The sequence below is a fragment of the Capra hircus genome, chromosome 19 (assembly GCF_001704415.2).
Source record: "Capra hircus breed San Clemente chromosome 19, ASM170441v1, whole genome shotgun sequence".
NCBI classification, from domain to species: Eukaryota; Metazoa; Chordata; class Mammalia; order Artiodactyla; family Bovidae; genus Capra; species Capra hircus.
The window spans coordinates 55,864,794-55,879,284 of record NC_030826.1 but is presented as its reverse complement, the minus strand read 5'-3'; the positions used below and the strand labels follow the sequence as shown (position 1 = coordinate 55,879,284).

General features: G+C 57.1%; 1 protein-coding gene across 3 annotated transcripts in view; it reads left to right on the top strand.

Annotated features, from left to right (window-relative positions):
• RAB37 (RAB37, member RAS oncogene family) overlaps window positions 1–14,295 on the top strand; it is a 67,604-nt gene extending 53,309 nt beyond the window's left edge. The window contains exons 1-9 of one of the 3 annotated variants that reach the window (XM_018063867.1): window positions 5,921–6,257; window positions 8,698–8,808; window positions 9,837–9,878; window positions 10,402–10,468; window positions 10,570–10,622; window positions 11,523–11,588; window positions 12,130–12,186; window positions 12,268–12,344; window positions 12,524–14,295. In XM_018063867.1, the coding sequence (XP_017919356.1) occupies window positions 6,165–6,257; window positions 8,698–8,808; window positions 9,837–9,878; window positions 10,402–10,468; window positions 10,570–10,622; window positions 11,523–11,588; window positions 12,130–12,186; window positions 12,268–12,344; window positions 12,524–12,629 (672 nt within the window). In that variant the 5' untranslated portion in view covers window positions 5,921–6,164 and the 3' untranslated portion in view covers window positions 12,630–14,295. Of the gene's footprint in view, window positions 1–5,916; window positions 6,258–8,697; window positions 8,809–9,836; window positions 9,879–10,401; window positions 10,469–10,569; window positions 10,623–11,522; window positions 11,589–12,129; window positions 12,187–12,267; window positions 12,345–12,523 lie in introns of those variants that run through there. The other 2 variants (XM_018063869.1, XM_018063868.1) reach the window with 2 other exon arrangements.

Sequence of the window (14,491 nt, the reverse complement as noted above, 5' to 3'; positions counted from 1 at the left end):
GCAAGGTCTTTGCCAACTTCTCCGTCATCATCTGCACCAAACTGGTGGCATAGTCCTGTGGATGAGTTTACTGGGGTGTGAACACCCACAGGGTTCACACAGCAGTCTCCCCAGCCGGCTCCCTCCCCCTCAGTCAGGTTCTCCTGGCTATGTCTTGTCTCAGTGTCCCCTAAACTCTCCAGTCTTGCCTGAACACAACTGTAACGTTCATCTTTCTAAAGCCTCATCCCTGGTCCCCAGCACCTAGCACCATCAGTGGCTCATCTACTGCTTTCCAATAAGTTGGAATCCGTCCTCTGCAGGCCAAGTTCTGGTGCGTTCAGTCAAGTGGTTTCCAAACGCGCAGGTAATGCACATAAAAATCTCCAGTTTACCTGTAGTCATGGATCCCAAGCTCACCCACGCGCACGTGGGGACCGGCGGTCAGGCACCTCAGACTCTAATGTAGGTGTTCTCCCAGCTCTGCGGGTTTCTTGCCGCCCCCTCCGCTCACTCCCCCATCTCCTGAATGCCCTCCTCTGAACAACCATGAGGCTTCACGCAGCAGCATCACTTCCGTACTGGGAGGTTGTGTCAGGGTGACTTGTGTACCAGAGGAGGTCAGGGAGATCGGTTAGGGGTGAAGTGTGGGGTGTGTGCCTTCTGGACTTGGGGGTGATGAGAGGGGCTGGGGTCATTGAGAGACACTGCATTCAGAGGGTTATCTCTACCTCTAGGGAAGGTGTGAGATGTGGGGGTCAGTGAGGAGGGTGTCTGTGCAGTGATGTAGCGTGCATGTTGGGAAGTGGTGTTGAGTCCGGTCTGTGACCGTGAAGTGGTGACACGTGTTTGAGGGATGTGAGATGTGTGTGTTTGCAGAGGGGGTGAGGCATTGTGTGGCTATGGTCTGATATGAAGGGTACCCATGCTCACTGATAAAAGCGGTGCATGCGGAATGATTTGAGGTGCTTATGTGACTTGACTTGAGGTGTGCATGATGTGAGCAGTGTGTGTTTCTGTGGCCTGGGTGGTGTATATGATTTGAGGTGTGTGTGTGAGGTGTGTGCATGATGTAAGATGTGTATTTGTGGTGTGAGCCATTGTGTGTCTGTGGTGTGAGCTGTCTGCTGTCTGTGATGGGGTGTGAGGTATGTGTGTGCCTGGGTGTGACATGTCTCTGTGTGTGTGTCACATGAGGTGTGTGTGTCTGTCATATGAGGTGTGTGCGTGTCTGGGTGTGAGGTGTCTCTGATGGGGTGTGACGTGTCTCTGTGTGTGTGTACATGAGGTGTGTGTGTCTGTCATATGAAGCATGTGCATGTCTGGGTGTGAGGTGTTTCTGATGGGGTATGACGTGTCTGTGTGTCTGTCATGTGAGGTGTATGTGTGTGTGTCTGTCATATGAGGTGTGTGCATGTCTGGGCGTGACGTGTCTCTGTGTGTGTGTCTGTGTGTGTGTGTCACGTGAGGTGTGTGTGTCCGTCATATGAGGTGCGTGCATGTCTGGGTGTGAGGTGTCTCTGATGGGGTGTGACGTGTCTCTGTGTGTGTGTCTGTGTGTGTGTGTGTCTGTAGGTGTGTGTGTCTGTCATATGAGGTGTGTGCATGTCTGGGTGTGAGGTGTCTCTGATGGGGTGTGACATGTCTCTGTGTGTGTGTCTGTGTGTGTGTGTGTCTGTAGGTGTGTGTGTCTGTCATATGAGGCGTGCACATGTCTGGGTGTGAGGTGTCTCTGATGGGGCATGACGTGTCTGTGTGTGTGTGTCATGTGAGATGTGTGTGTCACGTGAGGTGTGTGTGTCTGTCATATGAGGCGTGCACATGTCTGGGTGTGAGGTGTCTCTGATGGGGTGTGACGTGTCTCTGTGTGTGTGTCTGTGTGTGTGTGTCACGTGAGGTGTGTGTGTCTGTCATATGAGTTGTGTGCATGTCTGGGTGTGAGGTCGTCTCTGATGGGGTGTGACGTGTCTCTGTGTGTGTGTACATGAGGTGTGTGTGTCTGTCATATGAAGCATGTGCATGTCTGGGTGTGAGGTGTTTCTGATGGGGTATGACGTGTCTGTGTGTCTGTCATGTGAGGTGTATGTGTGTGTGTCTGTCATATGAGGTGTGTGCATGTCTGGGCGTGACGTGTCTCTGTGTGTGTGTCTGTGTGTGTGTGTCACGTGAGGTGTGTGTGTCCGTCATATGAGGTGCGTGCATGTCTGGGTGTGAGGTGTCTCTGATGGGGCATGACGTGTCTGTGTGTGTGTGTCATGTGAGATGTGTGTGTCACGTGAGGTGTGTGTGTCTGTCATATGAGGCGTGCACATGTCTGGGTGTGAGGTGTCTCTGATGGGGTGTGACGTGTCTCTGTGTGTGTGTCTGTGTGTGTGTGTCACGTGAGGTGTGTGTGTCTGTCATATGAGTTGTGTGCGTGTCTGGGTGTGAGGTCGTCTCTGATGGGGTGTGACGTGTCTCTGTGTGTGTGTCTCTGTGTGTGTGTGTGTCTGTAGGTGTGTGTGTCCATCATATGAGGTGTGCACATGTCTGGGTGTGAGGTGTCTCTGATGGGGTGTGACATGTCTCTGTGTGTGTGTCTGTGTGTGTGTGTGTCTGTAGGTGTGTGTGTCTGTCATATGAGGTGTGTGCGTGTCTGGGTGTGAGGTGTCTCTGATGGGGTGTGACGTGTCTCTGTGTGTGTGTGTGTGTATGTGTGTCTGTAGGTGTGTCTGTCTGTCATATGAGGCGTGCACATGTCTGGGTGTGAGGTGTCTCTGATGGGGCATGACGTGTCTGTGTGTGTGTGTCACGTGAGGTGTGTGTGTCCATCATATGAGGCATGTGCGTGTCTGGGTGTGAGGTGTCTCTGATGGGGCGTGACGTGTCTCTCTGTGTGTGTCATGTGAGGTGTATGTGTGTGTGTCTGTGGTAAGGTGCTAGGAGTGGGTGGGGTGACGTGTGCCCGGTGTGAGCACTCGGGGAGATGCAGGCTGCCCCAGCGTGTACACAACACTAGAGAGGCCGTCAGGAAGGCTGGACTCCCCAGAGGCTGCATCCTCCGTCCGCTCTCTCCGCCACCCCTCCTGTCTAAAGACACTCCCCATCTCTGAGTGGGCTGTGCAGCCTCCCTTTGGGGCAACACTTGCCACCCTGGCACCTCCCAGCTCTGAACATCCCTGACCCCCTCTCACTTCTGCCTCCCTGGAGGCTGCCCTTGAACACCCCACCTGATGCTGCAGTGTCCCAGAGGACAGCATGTGACATACTGCGCACACAACACCACCCACAGGCCCCAGACCTGGCAGGCCAGACAGACACAGCCCAGAGGAGTCCAGCCGGGCCTCTCTGCCATGTTAGTGGGCTTCATGCCCCACTGCTACCAACCTGCCCACAGTGGAGATGCAGCCACACAGCGCTTGTATTTCTCCACCATTTCTAGAGCATCCACACCAATGGGCAACTTTCTCCATCCCAAACCTGCCACAGGACAAAGACGGTCTTGCGGAAGCCGACACAAACCACAGCTGGAGGCCAGAAATCAAGGCATAGGCAGGGCCACACTCCCTCTGAAGGCTCAAGGGAAGGCCCCTCCTCGCCTCTCCCAGCCTCTGGCAGCTCCTGGAAGCTCTTGGCATTCCTTCACTCGTAGCTGCAACGCTCCCAGCTCTACATCTGTCTCCACATAGCCATTTTCTCCCTGCGTCCTCTTCTTAAAAGGATACCATTCACGTCGGATTGAGGTCCCACCTCCTCCTCCCTGGACAGTGTATTAAAAAACAGGGACATGACTTTGCCTACAAAGGTCCATTTAGTCAAAGCTATGGTTCTTCCAGTAGTCATGTATGGATATGAGAGTTGGACCATAAAGAAGGCTGAGCACTGAAGAATTGATGCTTTTGAACTGCGGTGTTGGAGAAGACTCTTGAGAGTCCCTTGGACTACAAGGAGAGCAAACCAATCCATCCTAAAGGAAGTCAACCCTGAATATTCATTGGAAGGACTGATGCTGAAGCTGAAGCTCCAATACTTTGGCCACCTGATGCAAAGAGCTGAATCATCAGAAAAGACCCTGATGCTAGGAGGGATTGAGGGCAGGAGGAGAAGGGGATGACAGAGGATGAGATAACTGGATGGCATCACCAGCTCAATGGACATGAGTTTGAGCAAACTCCGGGTGATAGTGAAAGATAAGGAAGCCTGGCATGCTGCAGTCCACAGGGTTGCAAAGAATCAGACACGACTTAGCAACCAAACAATAACCTCTCCTCTAAGACCTCATCTTAAATAATTATACCCGCAATGACCCTACTTCCAAATAAGGTCACATTCTGAGTTGTTAGAGCTTAGGACTTGAGCTTGTCTCTGAGAAGGGGGGAATCACAATGCAACCCACATCAGCCTGGTTGGCAGAGGAAAGCCAAAGAGGACCAGACCACATCCCCTCTCTCCTTCCCCCTCAGTCATCACCCTCTTGGGCTAAAACCCTGCAGGGTTCCTGTGTGAGCCCTCAGAACACTGAACAGACTGGGGCGTTATTTGAGACCAAAGCCTGCGACGCCCAAATAGCAGGCAAGAGGGCACATAGGCAGGGCTCTGTGTCCTCCCTGCTCGCGTCCCTCCCTATGTGGCATGAGGTTGTGGCACACCCACTTCCGGAAAACAGCTCCTGGGACTTCCCTGGTGGTGCAGCGGTTAAGACTCCACACTTCTAAAGCAAGGTGGGTGGGTTTGATCCCTGGTCAGGGAACTAAGATCCCACATGCTGCACTTTGAGGCCAAATAAATAAATAAATAAAAACAGTGCTCCATGGAAAATAGCTCCAAGTGATGCCTAAAGTTCCAGGGCAGGAGGCAGGTGTACACATACAGTCCCCACGAGGCTTATGGTCGCCCGTAAGCCAGGCCTGCCCCTTGTCCCTCACCCACAATACCTCATTAAAGAGGTGCAGGGCCCCTGCCCCTCTACATGCCCCTCACCCAGTCCCTCTGTAAAGTACCCACCCTATTCCATGGGAACCTGACCGCACTTATGTAGGATTTGGGATCAGGTAATTGAATGGTGGGATGGCATCACCGACTCGAGGGACATGAGTTTGAGTAAGCTCCGGGAGTTGGTGATGGACAGGGAAGCCTGGCGTGCTGCAGTCCATGGGGTTGCAATGAGTCAGACACGACTGAGCGACTGAACTGAATTGAATTGAATGGTTAGCCCAGGCCAGGGCCCCTGAACTTTGCTCTGGACCACCCCTGGACACACTCTTAGTCTCTGTCAACAAAAGCAGGAGGATTCCTGGGAGGTCCTAGAGACTCAGCTCAAACTGATTCACAACTTTATGAATTCATTTGGTACCAGGCTTTAAGACCTACTAGGTGCCAGAGGGGAGGGCCACACGTGGATAAGGCTAGTCCTGCCTGGAGGAGCACCTGGATTGGGAAGTGTGCCGGGAAGCCCGCCTGGGAAAGCTCTCCCGGTAGGGGACACTCTGGGCACAGCCCAAGAGGTCAGGGGGGAACAGGGGAAGTGTCAAAGTGCAAGCACCGCCGGGGGCCCAAGCAAGTGCGCTGCATGGTGAGTACCCACCGGTCGGAAAACACAATCACATTCGGATGACGTCGAGCTAGGGCCCACTAGCAAGAGCGAAACTGCCTGCAAGCTGCGCTCAGGACGCAAGCGTGCTCTCGAACCCCGCGCCGCGCGGCCCAGGGGCGTTTCCACTCTCCCCGGACCCCGCCCCCAGTCCCCCCACCCCAGCCACCTGTGGACCGCAGGCCGGATGGAGCTCGGGCGTCGCCTGCCGGCCACGCTGGGCAGCCGCAACCCGGGCGCTAGCCCGCGGGTCCCAGTGATGCCAGACCTTCCCCAGAAGGCGGGGTCCCCAGGGACAGCTCCCCGTGGAACCCTAAACCTGGCAGCTGGCGGCCCTGGGGAGCTGTCCTCGGCTGGATTTGGCCTACGCCCTCCGATCGGTGCGGCTCTAGGAGCCTGCCTGCCCCCTCGAGAGCTGACTCTGCGGTCCTGCGCGCCCCCGCGGGACAGCCAGCTCCCCGCCAGCGTCGTTCAGGTGGCGGAACGGAGGGAGGAGCCTGTCGGGGTCCCGGCCTGGGGCGGTGGAGGGGAGAAGGAGCGGGCGGAGCTTCAAGCGGGGCGTTTCCTGCCTGTCCCTCGGCCGCCGCGGGCCCGAGCTCACCTCTGGTCCAGGGACATGACGGGCACGCCTGGCACCGCGGCCACCCGGGATGGCGAGGCCCCCGAGCGCTCCCCCCCCTGCGGGCCGAGCCACGATCTCACGGGCAAGGTGGGTGGGCCCCGCGCCCAGCACTGGGGACTACGGTGCCGGCTCTGGTGGGGGTGAGCCGGGGGCCGCCCTTCCCCCGCCCTTCCCCCCCCCCCCCGCCCCCAGCCCCTCTCTGGCTGCGGCTGCGCTGGACTCATCCCATCCCCGCCCCCCCACCCCCGACAGCCAGGTCTTCCCAGAGTAAGCGGGGAAGGGTCGAGACAGCCCCTGGGCCCATGCCAACGTCCAGGGATCTGGGAGAGAAGAGAGGTGCGTAGGAAGTACTGAGTGACTCCCCACCCCCTGAGGACCCCAGCCCCTTTTCCCTCTGCCTCACTTCGGCCAGTGCGAGCCCCGGGAACCCCGGGCTTCTCGCTAGCCCCTGAGCCCACAACTCAGCGCTTGTGCGCTGGGAAAGACACTCGGAAGGGGCTCCCCCTGACGGCGGGGAAACTTGCGCTTTATTGCCCTTCTCCCAGGGTGGACTAGGAGCCCAGCTGCCCTCAGGTGCGACCCCTTCCCCCTCCCAGCCCTGCAGCCAGCTGCGCACACCTTCTGGGCGGATGTTGCTAGCCAGAACAGTAGACTCACCTGGGAATTTTTTAGACCCTGAGAATGATGGGAGCAGTTAGGCACTAGTATCCCACCTGGGAGAGTTTAAGTCAGCTCTCTGGGCCTGGTTCCCGCTGCGGGTGGCCCTGGTCGAAGGAGGTGGGGTTGCTGGTGGACACTGAGCAGTCTGCCCTTCCTCTGCACCCTGGGAGCAGACAGGAACCGGGATCTCTGAAAGAGGGAGCCCAGAGCTTCCACTCTTCCTCCCTAGGGTAGGGTCGGGGAGAGATGATGAGGGGGCCGGCTTGTCTCCTGCGGCACGACCTTGAAGGAGACCTGCCTTTCTCGGTGCCTTGCTTTCTTCCCTCCACCGCCCTCCCCCCCTTCTTTCAGGGGAAGCTAGTCTGCAAGTCACCCGCCCAGAGCCGTTGTTGAGATAGGCGCCCCAGTGTGGGCTGCAGGCAGGAAATGGGCCCCCAGTGTGTGCAGGGGAGGGGGAGCCACTGAGAACCAGTCCTGGGCCATGGGGCACTGCCTGACCTCCTTGCTTGACAAGCCAGCTGGGTGTTTGCCTAGGAGGTGGCGAGGCTGGGCAACTGTTTGTGTTTGGTGGACTTGCCTGGCTGGGTGGGTGGCTGGCATCGCTTACTCAAGGCAGCTGTGATCTCTTAAGTACACAGCTGCTTGCCTTCCCTCCCTCTCTCCCTCCTGCCCCATCGGGTACTAGTACCCAGGAACCAGGGAGCCATGCAGGCTCCAGAGAGCTCCCCAGCCCCCAGCCCACCATCTGTCCAAGAAATCATCCATCCTTCCTTCTAACCCTGTGGGAACTGCCACAGAAAGGTTAAGGGATCTTCCCAAAGTCCCCCAGTCACCCATGTACAAGCCAGGACCCCAGCTTTCATGCACCTTTTGCTCAACTGGCCATCTAATCCCATACCCATGGTCACAGCAGGAAAGCCTTTGGGCTCCATGGTCAAGGTCAAGGCCCCCCAAAGAACTCAAACCTTAGTCCCTGCTCCACTCATTAAGCATCTCTTCAGCCAGTTGGAAAAAATTTCAGCTTTAGGTCTCAACCCCTGTTCTCTGAGTTTGAGGAGTGTCAGGACAGAGGGATCCCCTCCCTGGCCCCACCCTACCCCATCCCCAGAGCAGAGGAGCAGAGACTGGCCAGACAGTAAAGGGACAGACACACGTCCACACACACTCTCTCCCACCCCACCCCTGCCCCCCCATGCCAGTTTGCAAGCCACTTGTCCCACTTGGGAGGTTACTGCGGGAAGCACTTCAGGCTAAATGTCTCTCTGCTTTAGTATAAATTTGAGCCTTCCCTAATTCACGCAAGGCTTTTACAAACATAAGATGTCATTAGGAACTTCCAAATAAAGGTGACCAAAAATAAAACACCGGAACACGAGCAATTTTAGAATATGCCTTGGCAACTGACAGAGGCCTACCCGCCTTAGATCCTGATACCCTCCCTTGGGTGGGAATCCCTGGCTGAATTATTAATGCTTCTCTTTCTGGCATGGTGGCCCCACTCATGTATGCACGCAAGCGTGGAACACACAGCAACGGACGGGATCCCAGCGTGGCATGGTAGGGGGGCCAAGGGGGCCAGAATCTAGACGCATGAAAAGTGGTTGTTCTCGGGGCCACAGAGCACATTTGGGGGCCTCTTGGTTCTGGGGTCTCAACTCGGGCGTGCCAGAAGCCAGATGAGGACAAGAGGGTCCGAGGGAGCAGCTGGGAGGCCAGCGGCAGCCCGGGAGAGTGGAGGAGAGCAGGAGGAAGCAGGCTTTCCAAAAGCAGGTGCCCGCTCAGGGCTCAGCATCCTTTCCCGGCCCTCCCTGGGAGCCCAGAGTCTTGCCCCAGCGCCCCATTAACTGCCTCTGCCCCCATCTCCTAGGTGATGCTTCTGGGAGACTCGGGCGTCGGCAAAACCTGTCTCCTCATCCGATTCAGAGACGGGGCCTTCCTGTCCGGGACCTTCATAGCCACCGTCGGCATAGACTTCAGGGTGAGGTGGCTGCAGGCTCCTCCTCCCAGGGGTGAACCAGGGGTCACAGCTTCAGGCACGGGGGGACTGTCCTCTGCTCCCTGCGCTGACCCCTCAGGTCTGCAGTGGTTCACCCTAGAGGTGGCCAGCTTAGAGGAGTCTGGGCTTGCGGGGATCCCTACCCCCCTACAGAATGAGAAATGAGAGATCTTAAAATCCTGCCCCTGAGCAGAGCAGACACACCCCCATGGTGTGAGCCGGCCTCTCGGGCAAGACGTGAGGTCAGCCGGTCTTTCTGGAGCTCAGGGCAGCACCGCAGGGCGCGAGGTTGAGGAGCCGGACTGGTCCTATGGAGAGAGAGCAGCAGCCAGCAGCCCGCCCCCTCACCGGGATGAACCCATCTTGGGTTGGCATCAACAGATTGGCATCGGGGTTGCCGAGCACTCTGAGCACCGCACAGCCCCAGGGGCCAGGAGGGCTCAGGTCTAACCCTGGCAGCAGGGCTCTCAGAGGCCGGGTGCCTCTTCCCAGTAGAAGGGGAAGCTTCACCTAGCGGTAGAACCAGTGGGCGATCAGGGCAAAGACAGCCCTGCAGATCCATCCGCTGAGGTCTCTGAGATGCTGGTGGGCACATCTCGAAGAGCTACTTCGCAGCACTGAGAGTGAGCCCCAGGAGAGGCAGACAGAAGCAGGGAAGAGGCAGGACCCCCCCGCCCCCACCCCAGGGCTCGGCCTGTGTGTCCTGCTGAGCCCTGGGGGGTGGGGGCAGGCACGTTCTCAGGCTCCCTTGCCTTGGTGTGTTGTGAGAAGGAGAGACGGTGTCCACAGACGAGAGGACTCTGAAGTCGGGCTGTCTGGGGACAGAGTCCCCCCGCCCTGATGGGGCGATCTGACTGGAGACATCTCCGGGGCTCGTCAGACACCCTGGCACCCTGGGGGAGCGGCCAGACAGGGTGCCGGCTGTTGTGCAGGATTCAGCAGGACGCAGAAGCCAAGCCGCCTCCCCCGCCCCCTGCACCCACCTCTCCGTCTGCCCTTCTCTCTTTCAGAACAAAGTGGTGACTGTGGATGGTGTGAGAGTGAAGCTGCAGGTGAGACCAGCAGCTGCGAGGGCTGGGGTGGAGGGGGGCGGCGGTTCAAGGATAGGGGCGCCTGCCCAGGCTCTTCACCCACCCACAGGAGGCCTGCGGCCCTGCCCTCAGCCTGGGGTAATTTCCTGTGGGGCCCAGGAGAGGAAACGGCTTTTGTTTGTTTGATGTCTGCAGAGAAAGCCGTTCCCAGGCCCCTCTCTTCTGTCAAAGGCAGCAGCTCCAAGTGCCTTCAGACAAGCTCAGGCTTGCTGCAAATCCTCCCCAGTGTCACGGGCCTCACATGCTCTAGGAGGCTAGACACCCCTAATCCCTGGACGTCACCACTCAGGGCAACAGCATCAGATGAGAACAGAACTCATTAACTCGTTAACTGCCACCATCTGGCAGGTCACCAGGCGCTCACAGGTCCCTGAGAAACCAAAGAACGAAACCTCTCACCTCCCGCCCCTCATACCACAGCAAGGGTTTTCTCTGCTGAGCACAGAGCTTTCCCGCTTCTGACTGTCTGTCCTTCCCTCCCTAGATCTGGGACACGGCAGGGCAGGAGCGGTTCCGCAGTGTCACGCATGCTTACTACCGAGACGCCCAGGGTAAGGGCCTCTGGCACGGCGCCACTCCCCAGCCAGCCTGTAACAGTCACCCTTCTGCCCCAAGTCCCTCCGCCCCGTGTGACCTCTCTCTCCCCCTCCAGCCTTGCTCCTGCTGTACGACATCACCAACAAATCTTCCTTCGACAATATCCGGGTAGGTTCTCCCTACCTACCACTCGCCACTCTCGGGAGCCAGCAGGGCAGGACCGCTTCCTGCTTGTGGGAATGGGAGGAGCCTGGAATACTGCTGCCTCACTAAAAACCCGAGCTGTGACTCAGAAGTAATAAACTCCTCGTGGGCAGCTGATTGGCATGTGGGCATGAAGGCCAAGCAGGCTGTGTGCCACTTGCTTACCCCTGCCTGTGATTCATAAGTGCACTTCATGACAGAACGTTCAGAAAGTCCCCAACTCCACCCTGGACAAGAGCTCAAGGGAAGAGCCCAAGCAGAAAACGTCTACCATATATGCAGCCCAAGTTTCTAGAAAGTGACTCAGGCAGACAAAATGAGTGGCTCTGTCTTCACAAGCAAACTATCCAGTAGTCGAGGCAATAATTCAATAAATATAAGCACTGACTCTGTGCACAAGTGCGGTGACCTCAAGAGGTTGGCAAGCAAACCGGGGAAACCAGACATATAGAGATAAAACAGCTTACCAACTGGATGGAACCCATGGCATCCCTACTGCCTCCCCCAGCCCCACAGGCATGGCAGACATCTCTAATCGATCACAGTATTTTTGATCACCGAGCCCTTACGTGGCCTTAGAACCCTCTACGGGGCATTCAAGGAGAGTGCTGGTGACTAGGGCCGATCTAGAACATAAAGCTTGTGCCTCCTCTATCTTCCATAGAACTGAGTTACACTGAAAGGGGTTTAGAGCTATTCAGGACTGGAGAGAGGCCCAAGCAAAGACGCAGGAGAGAGAAGGCCCAGGCTATCATGTTCAGTGATCGAGGGCAGTGAGTAGCCCAGGAGGATCCAGAGGGGAGAAGCAGGGAAGGCCGGGGAAAGGAGGAGAATGGCTGGGGCTCAGCGCGCCCTCTCCCACAGGCTTGGCTCACTGAGATTCACGAGTACGCCCAGAGGGATGTGGTGATCATGCTTCTGGGCAACAAGGTGAGTGACTCCAGGGCAGGGTCCGCCCATCCTCCCCTACAGCCACCAGAGTAATTGCTGGACATCCTGCCAGCAAAGAACCCTTTCCAGCCTCCAGTTCAGAGGTCAGACCTGTCTGCAAGCTTCTGCCCATCTCATCTGCCCTCTTAAAGCTTTGGAATTGGCCCTATGCAGGGAAAGGTCAGGCTGTTTCCTGAGAATTCCAGGAATGTCCAGCTACTCTGTTAGATCCTAGGGACTAGGTACATGGATGGAGATCTGAGATGGGAGAGGGTTAACCTCAACTACCGCTATCCCTTCAAGGCTGGTCACCACCCCTTTGCCAAGCGGAGTTACCCACCATCTCCCTAAATTGGGGTGAGATCCCCCTGCTGGGTGCTAAGAACCTGAGGAGGGAGTCCTGGCCCCGGGTGGATCAGACCACCTGCAGTCCTGCAGGCCACCAGCAGAGGGCGGGAGGCCCTGCTCCCAGGGCAGAGAGAGGGGCCGGTTTGGGGGTCAAGGCGTCCTTCCCCCAGAGTGACCCACCTGGGCTTGACAGGCAGATGTGAGCAGTGAAAGGGTGATCCGCTCAGAGGACGGAGAGATGCTGGCCAGGGTAAGTGACCGGCCCGGGGGTGGGAGGGGAGGGATGGGGGCAGCCCGAGACTGGCCAAGGAGCACGCTCTCCCCCTGGCAGGAGTATGGAGTTCCCTTCATGGAGACCAGCGCCAAGACGGGCATGAATGTGGAGCTAGCCTTTCTGGCCATTGCCAAGTGAGTGCTGAGCCGGGAAGGGAGCGTGCAGGGCAGGGTGGCGCCATCTGGGACCCAGTGCGGCCTGGCCCCTCGCCCAGTCCCAGGGCCCATCTACAGCCTGCGTTCGGAGGCCGTGGGACTGGGGCAAGGCTCAGCTCCCCACCAACTGCCCAGCCCACTTCTCCTTCTTCTTCAAGGGAGCTGAAATACAGGGCCGGGCGGCAGGCCGATGAACCCAGCTTCCAGATCCGAGACTACGTGGAGTCCCAGAAGAAGCGGCCCAGCTGCTGCTCCTTCCTGTGAATCCCAAGGGTCTGAGAAGAAGCTCCAGAGGCCCCCGAGGATGCAGCCGTCCTCCCTCACCGCCCACCCCCCCCACCCCAGACCTGGCTTCTTCTGAGCAGCTGAGCCAGCAGGGAGAGAGTTGGGGGACCCACTGCACAGCCCCTCAGGACTCCTGCCCCTCCCCTAGCTCCTGGAGCTTCCCTGCGTCCACAGGGGAGGGCAAAATATTTCCCTCCCCTAGCTCCTGGAGCTTCCCTGCGTCCACAGGGGAGGGCAAAATATTTATCTTTCATTTTAATGATACATAACTTAATCAAAAGAGCACCAGAAAAACCGAGCCAGAGAGCTGGTGGTGGTCCTTTGGCCTTCTAGTACTAGGACTTAGGAGCCTGGGCCTCCCTCCTGACCACCATGAGGGTAGTATTGCTCCAGCTCAGCACCAGGGGGCACTGATGCACTTCTGGGGCATAAGGGCAAGTAGTGACACCACCCCCCTCCCCCACCCCAATCCTTCAGCTGGCAAGCAGCTGAGCAAACCCAGGCCTTCATTTCCTCCAGCTCCCCAGAGAGCAATCTTCCCCAATAAAACACAGCCCTTGTGCTGGGAGTCAGACCAAAGCCTCTGGAAGATAAGAGATGTGGAGATTAGGCCAGGGACCTGGCTCCCTGTGGGGAGATCGGAGAGGAGTAGCAGAGATTAGGTCTATCTGTTTGGCTACCTCTGGGCTCACTGGCCCCCCTTCTGGGAGGTGTACCCCTTTTCCTCCAGCCCACAAATACATGAAAGCACCTGGAAACACCTGGTTCCTGAACCTCAGATCCCAGAGGAGCCTCTCCTCCCTGAATCGCTGGCTTTATCTTTCTACCTTTCCATCTGTGTCTCCAGACACCTAAATTTATAGACAGGAAAAGGTTATTCTGGTCCCAACCCTTTGGCAGGTATGCAGCCCACAGGCTACTTCTTCAAGCAACTCTAGTGCTTCTGCTGGACAAAAGAGCCCAATAAAGAGAAAGCAGAGAAAACTCTGATCCTGGCATAGGCAGGAGGCAGAAGTGAGCAAACCTCAGGCCGTTGTGTAACCCCCAAACCCAAGTGCTGCCTCATCCCTGACCTCCCTCATTCCTTTTCTTCTCAGACAGACAGACCAACTGACTGACCTTAGAGCCCAAACTGCTTTATCTCCCTTCTCTCTGACCCTGGTTAGGGAGTAAGAGGTCATCCATTTCCGGGTAAATCAATGCATTGTATGCAAAACAATGTCTCTCCGGTAAGATCTGGGTGGGGAAAGGGCGCACAAGGAGTTTCTGTGTAGCCAAGGTCACAGGTCTTCCCGAGCCCTGACCTCAGGCCTGGGAAGAGGTCAGGAGCTGTGCAGATTGATCTAGAAACACCTTTACTCCAGCTCTGTACACCAGGGGCCGGGAGAGGGGTATGTAAGGTATGTACTGCCCATTTCTCAGGCTGCTGCATTTGCTTTCAAAGCAGAAATCTTGCTCTTGGAGCAGAGTCAGCAGCTCCAACTCAGGCCGATAAGGAAGCTCTGCAGGCAGAGCAGGGAGGAGCCTGACCTTGCAGGGTTCTTCTGGGGCCCAAGGCAGGTTGCAGGCGATCCAGTCACATGGGCTGCTCTGGGCCTCTAGCATTTGTGTTTTTCAGCATTAAATGGCAGTATTTTGGAAAGTACACCCTGTCCACTGTTTCTTTGAGGTGGACATGATGCGGGGGTGGGGGGAGGGCGGCGGCAGTTCATGTTGAAAGGATCGTTATTGTTTGTCACTGACTGCCAAAATCATTTGATCCTCATCCTTAAATGCCCACCCCCCCACCAAACTGGTCACCTCACCCTTAACAGACTGCCCCCAGCCTCTGTGACCAGCCT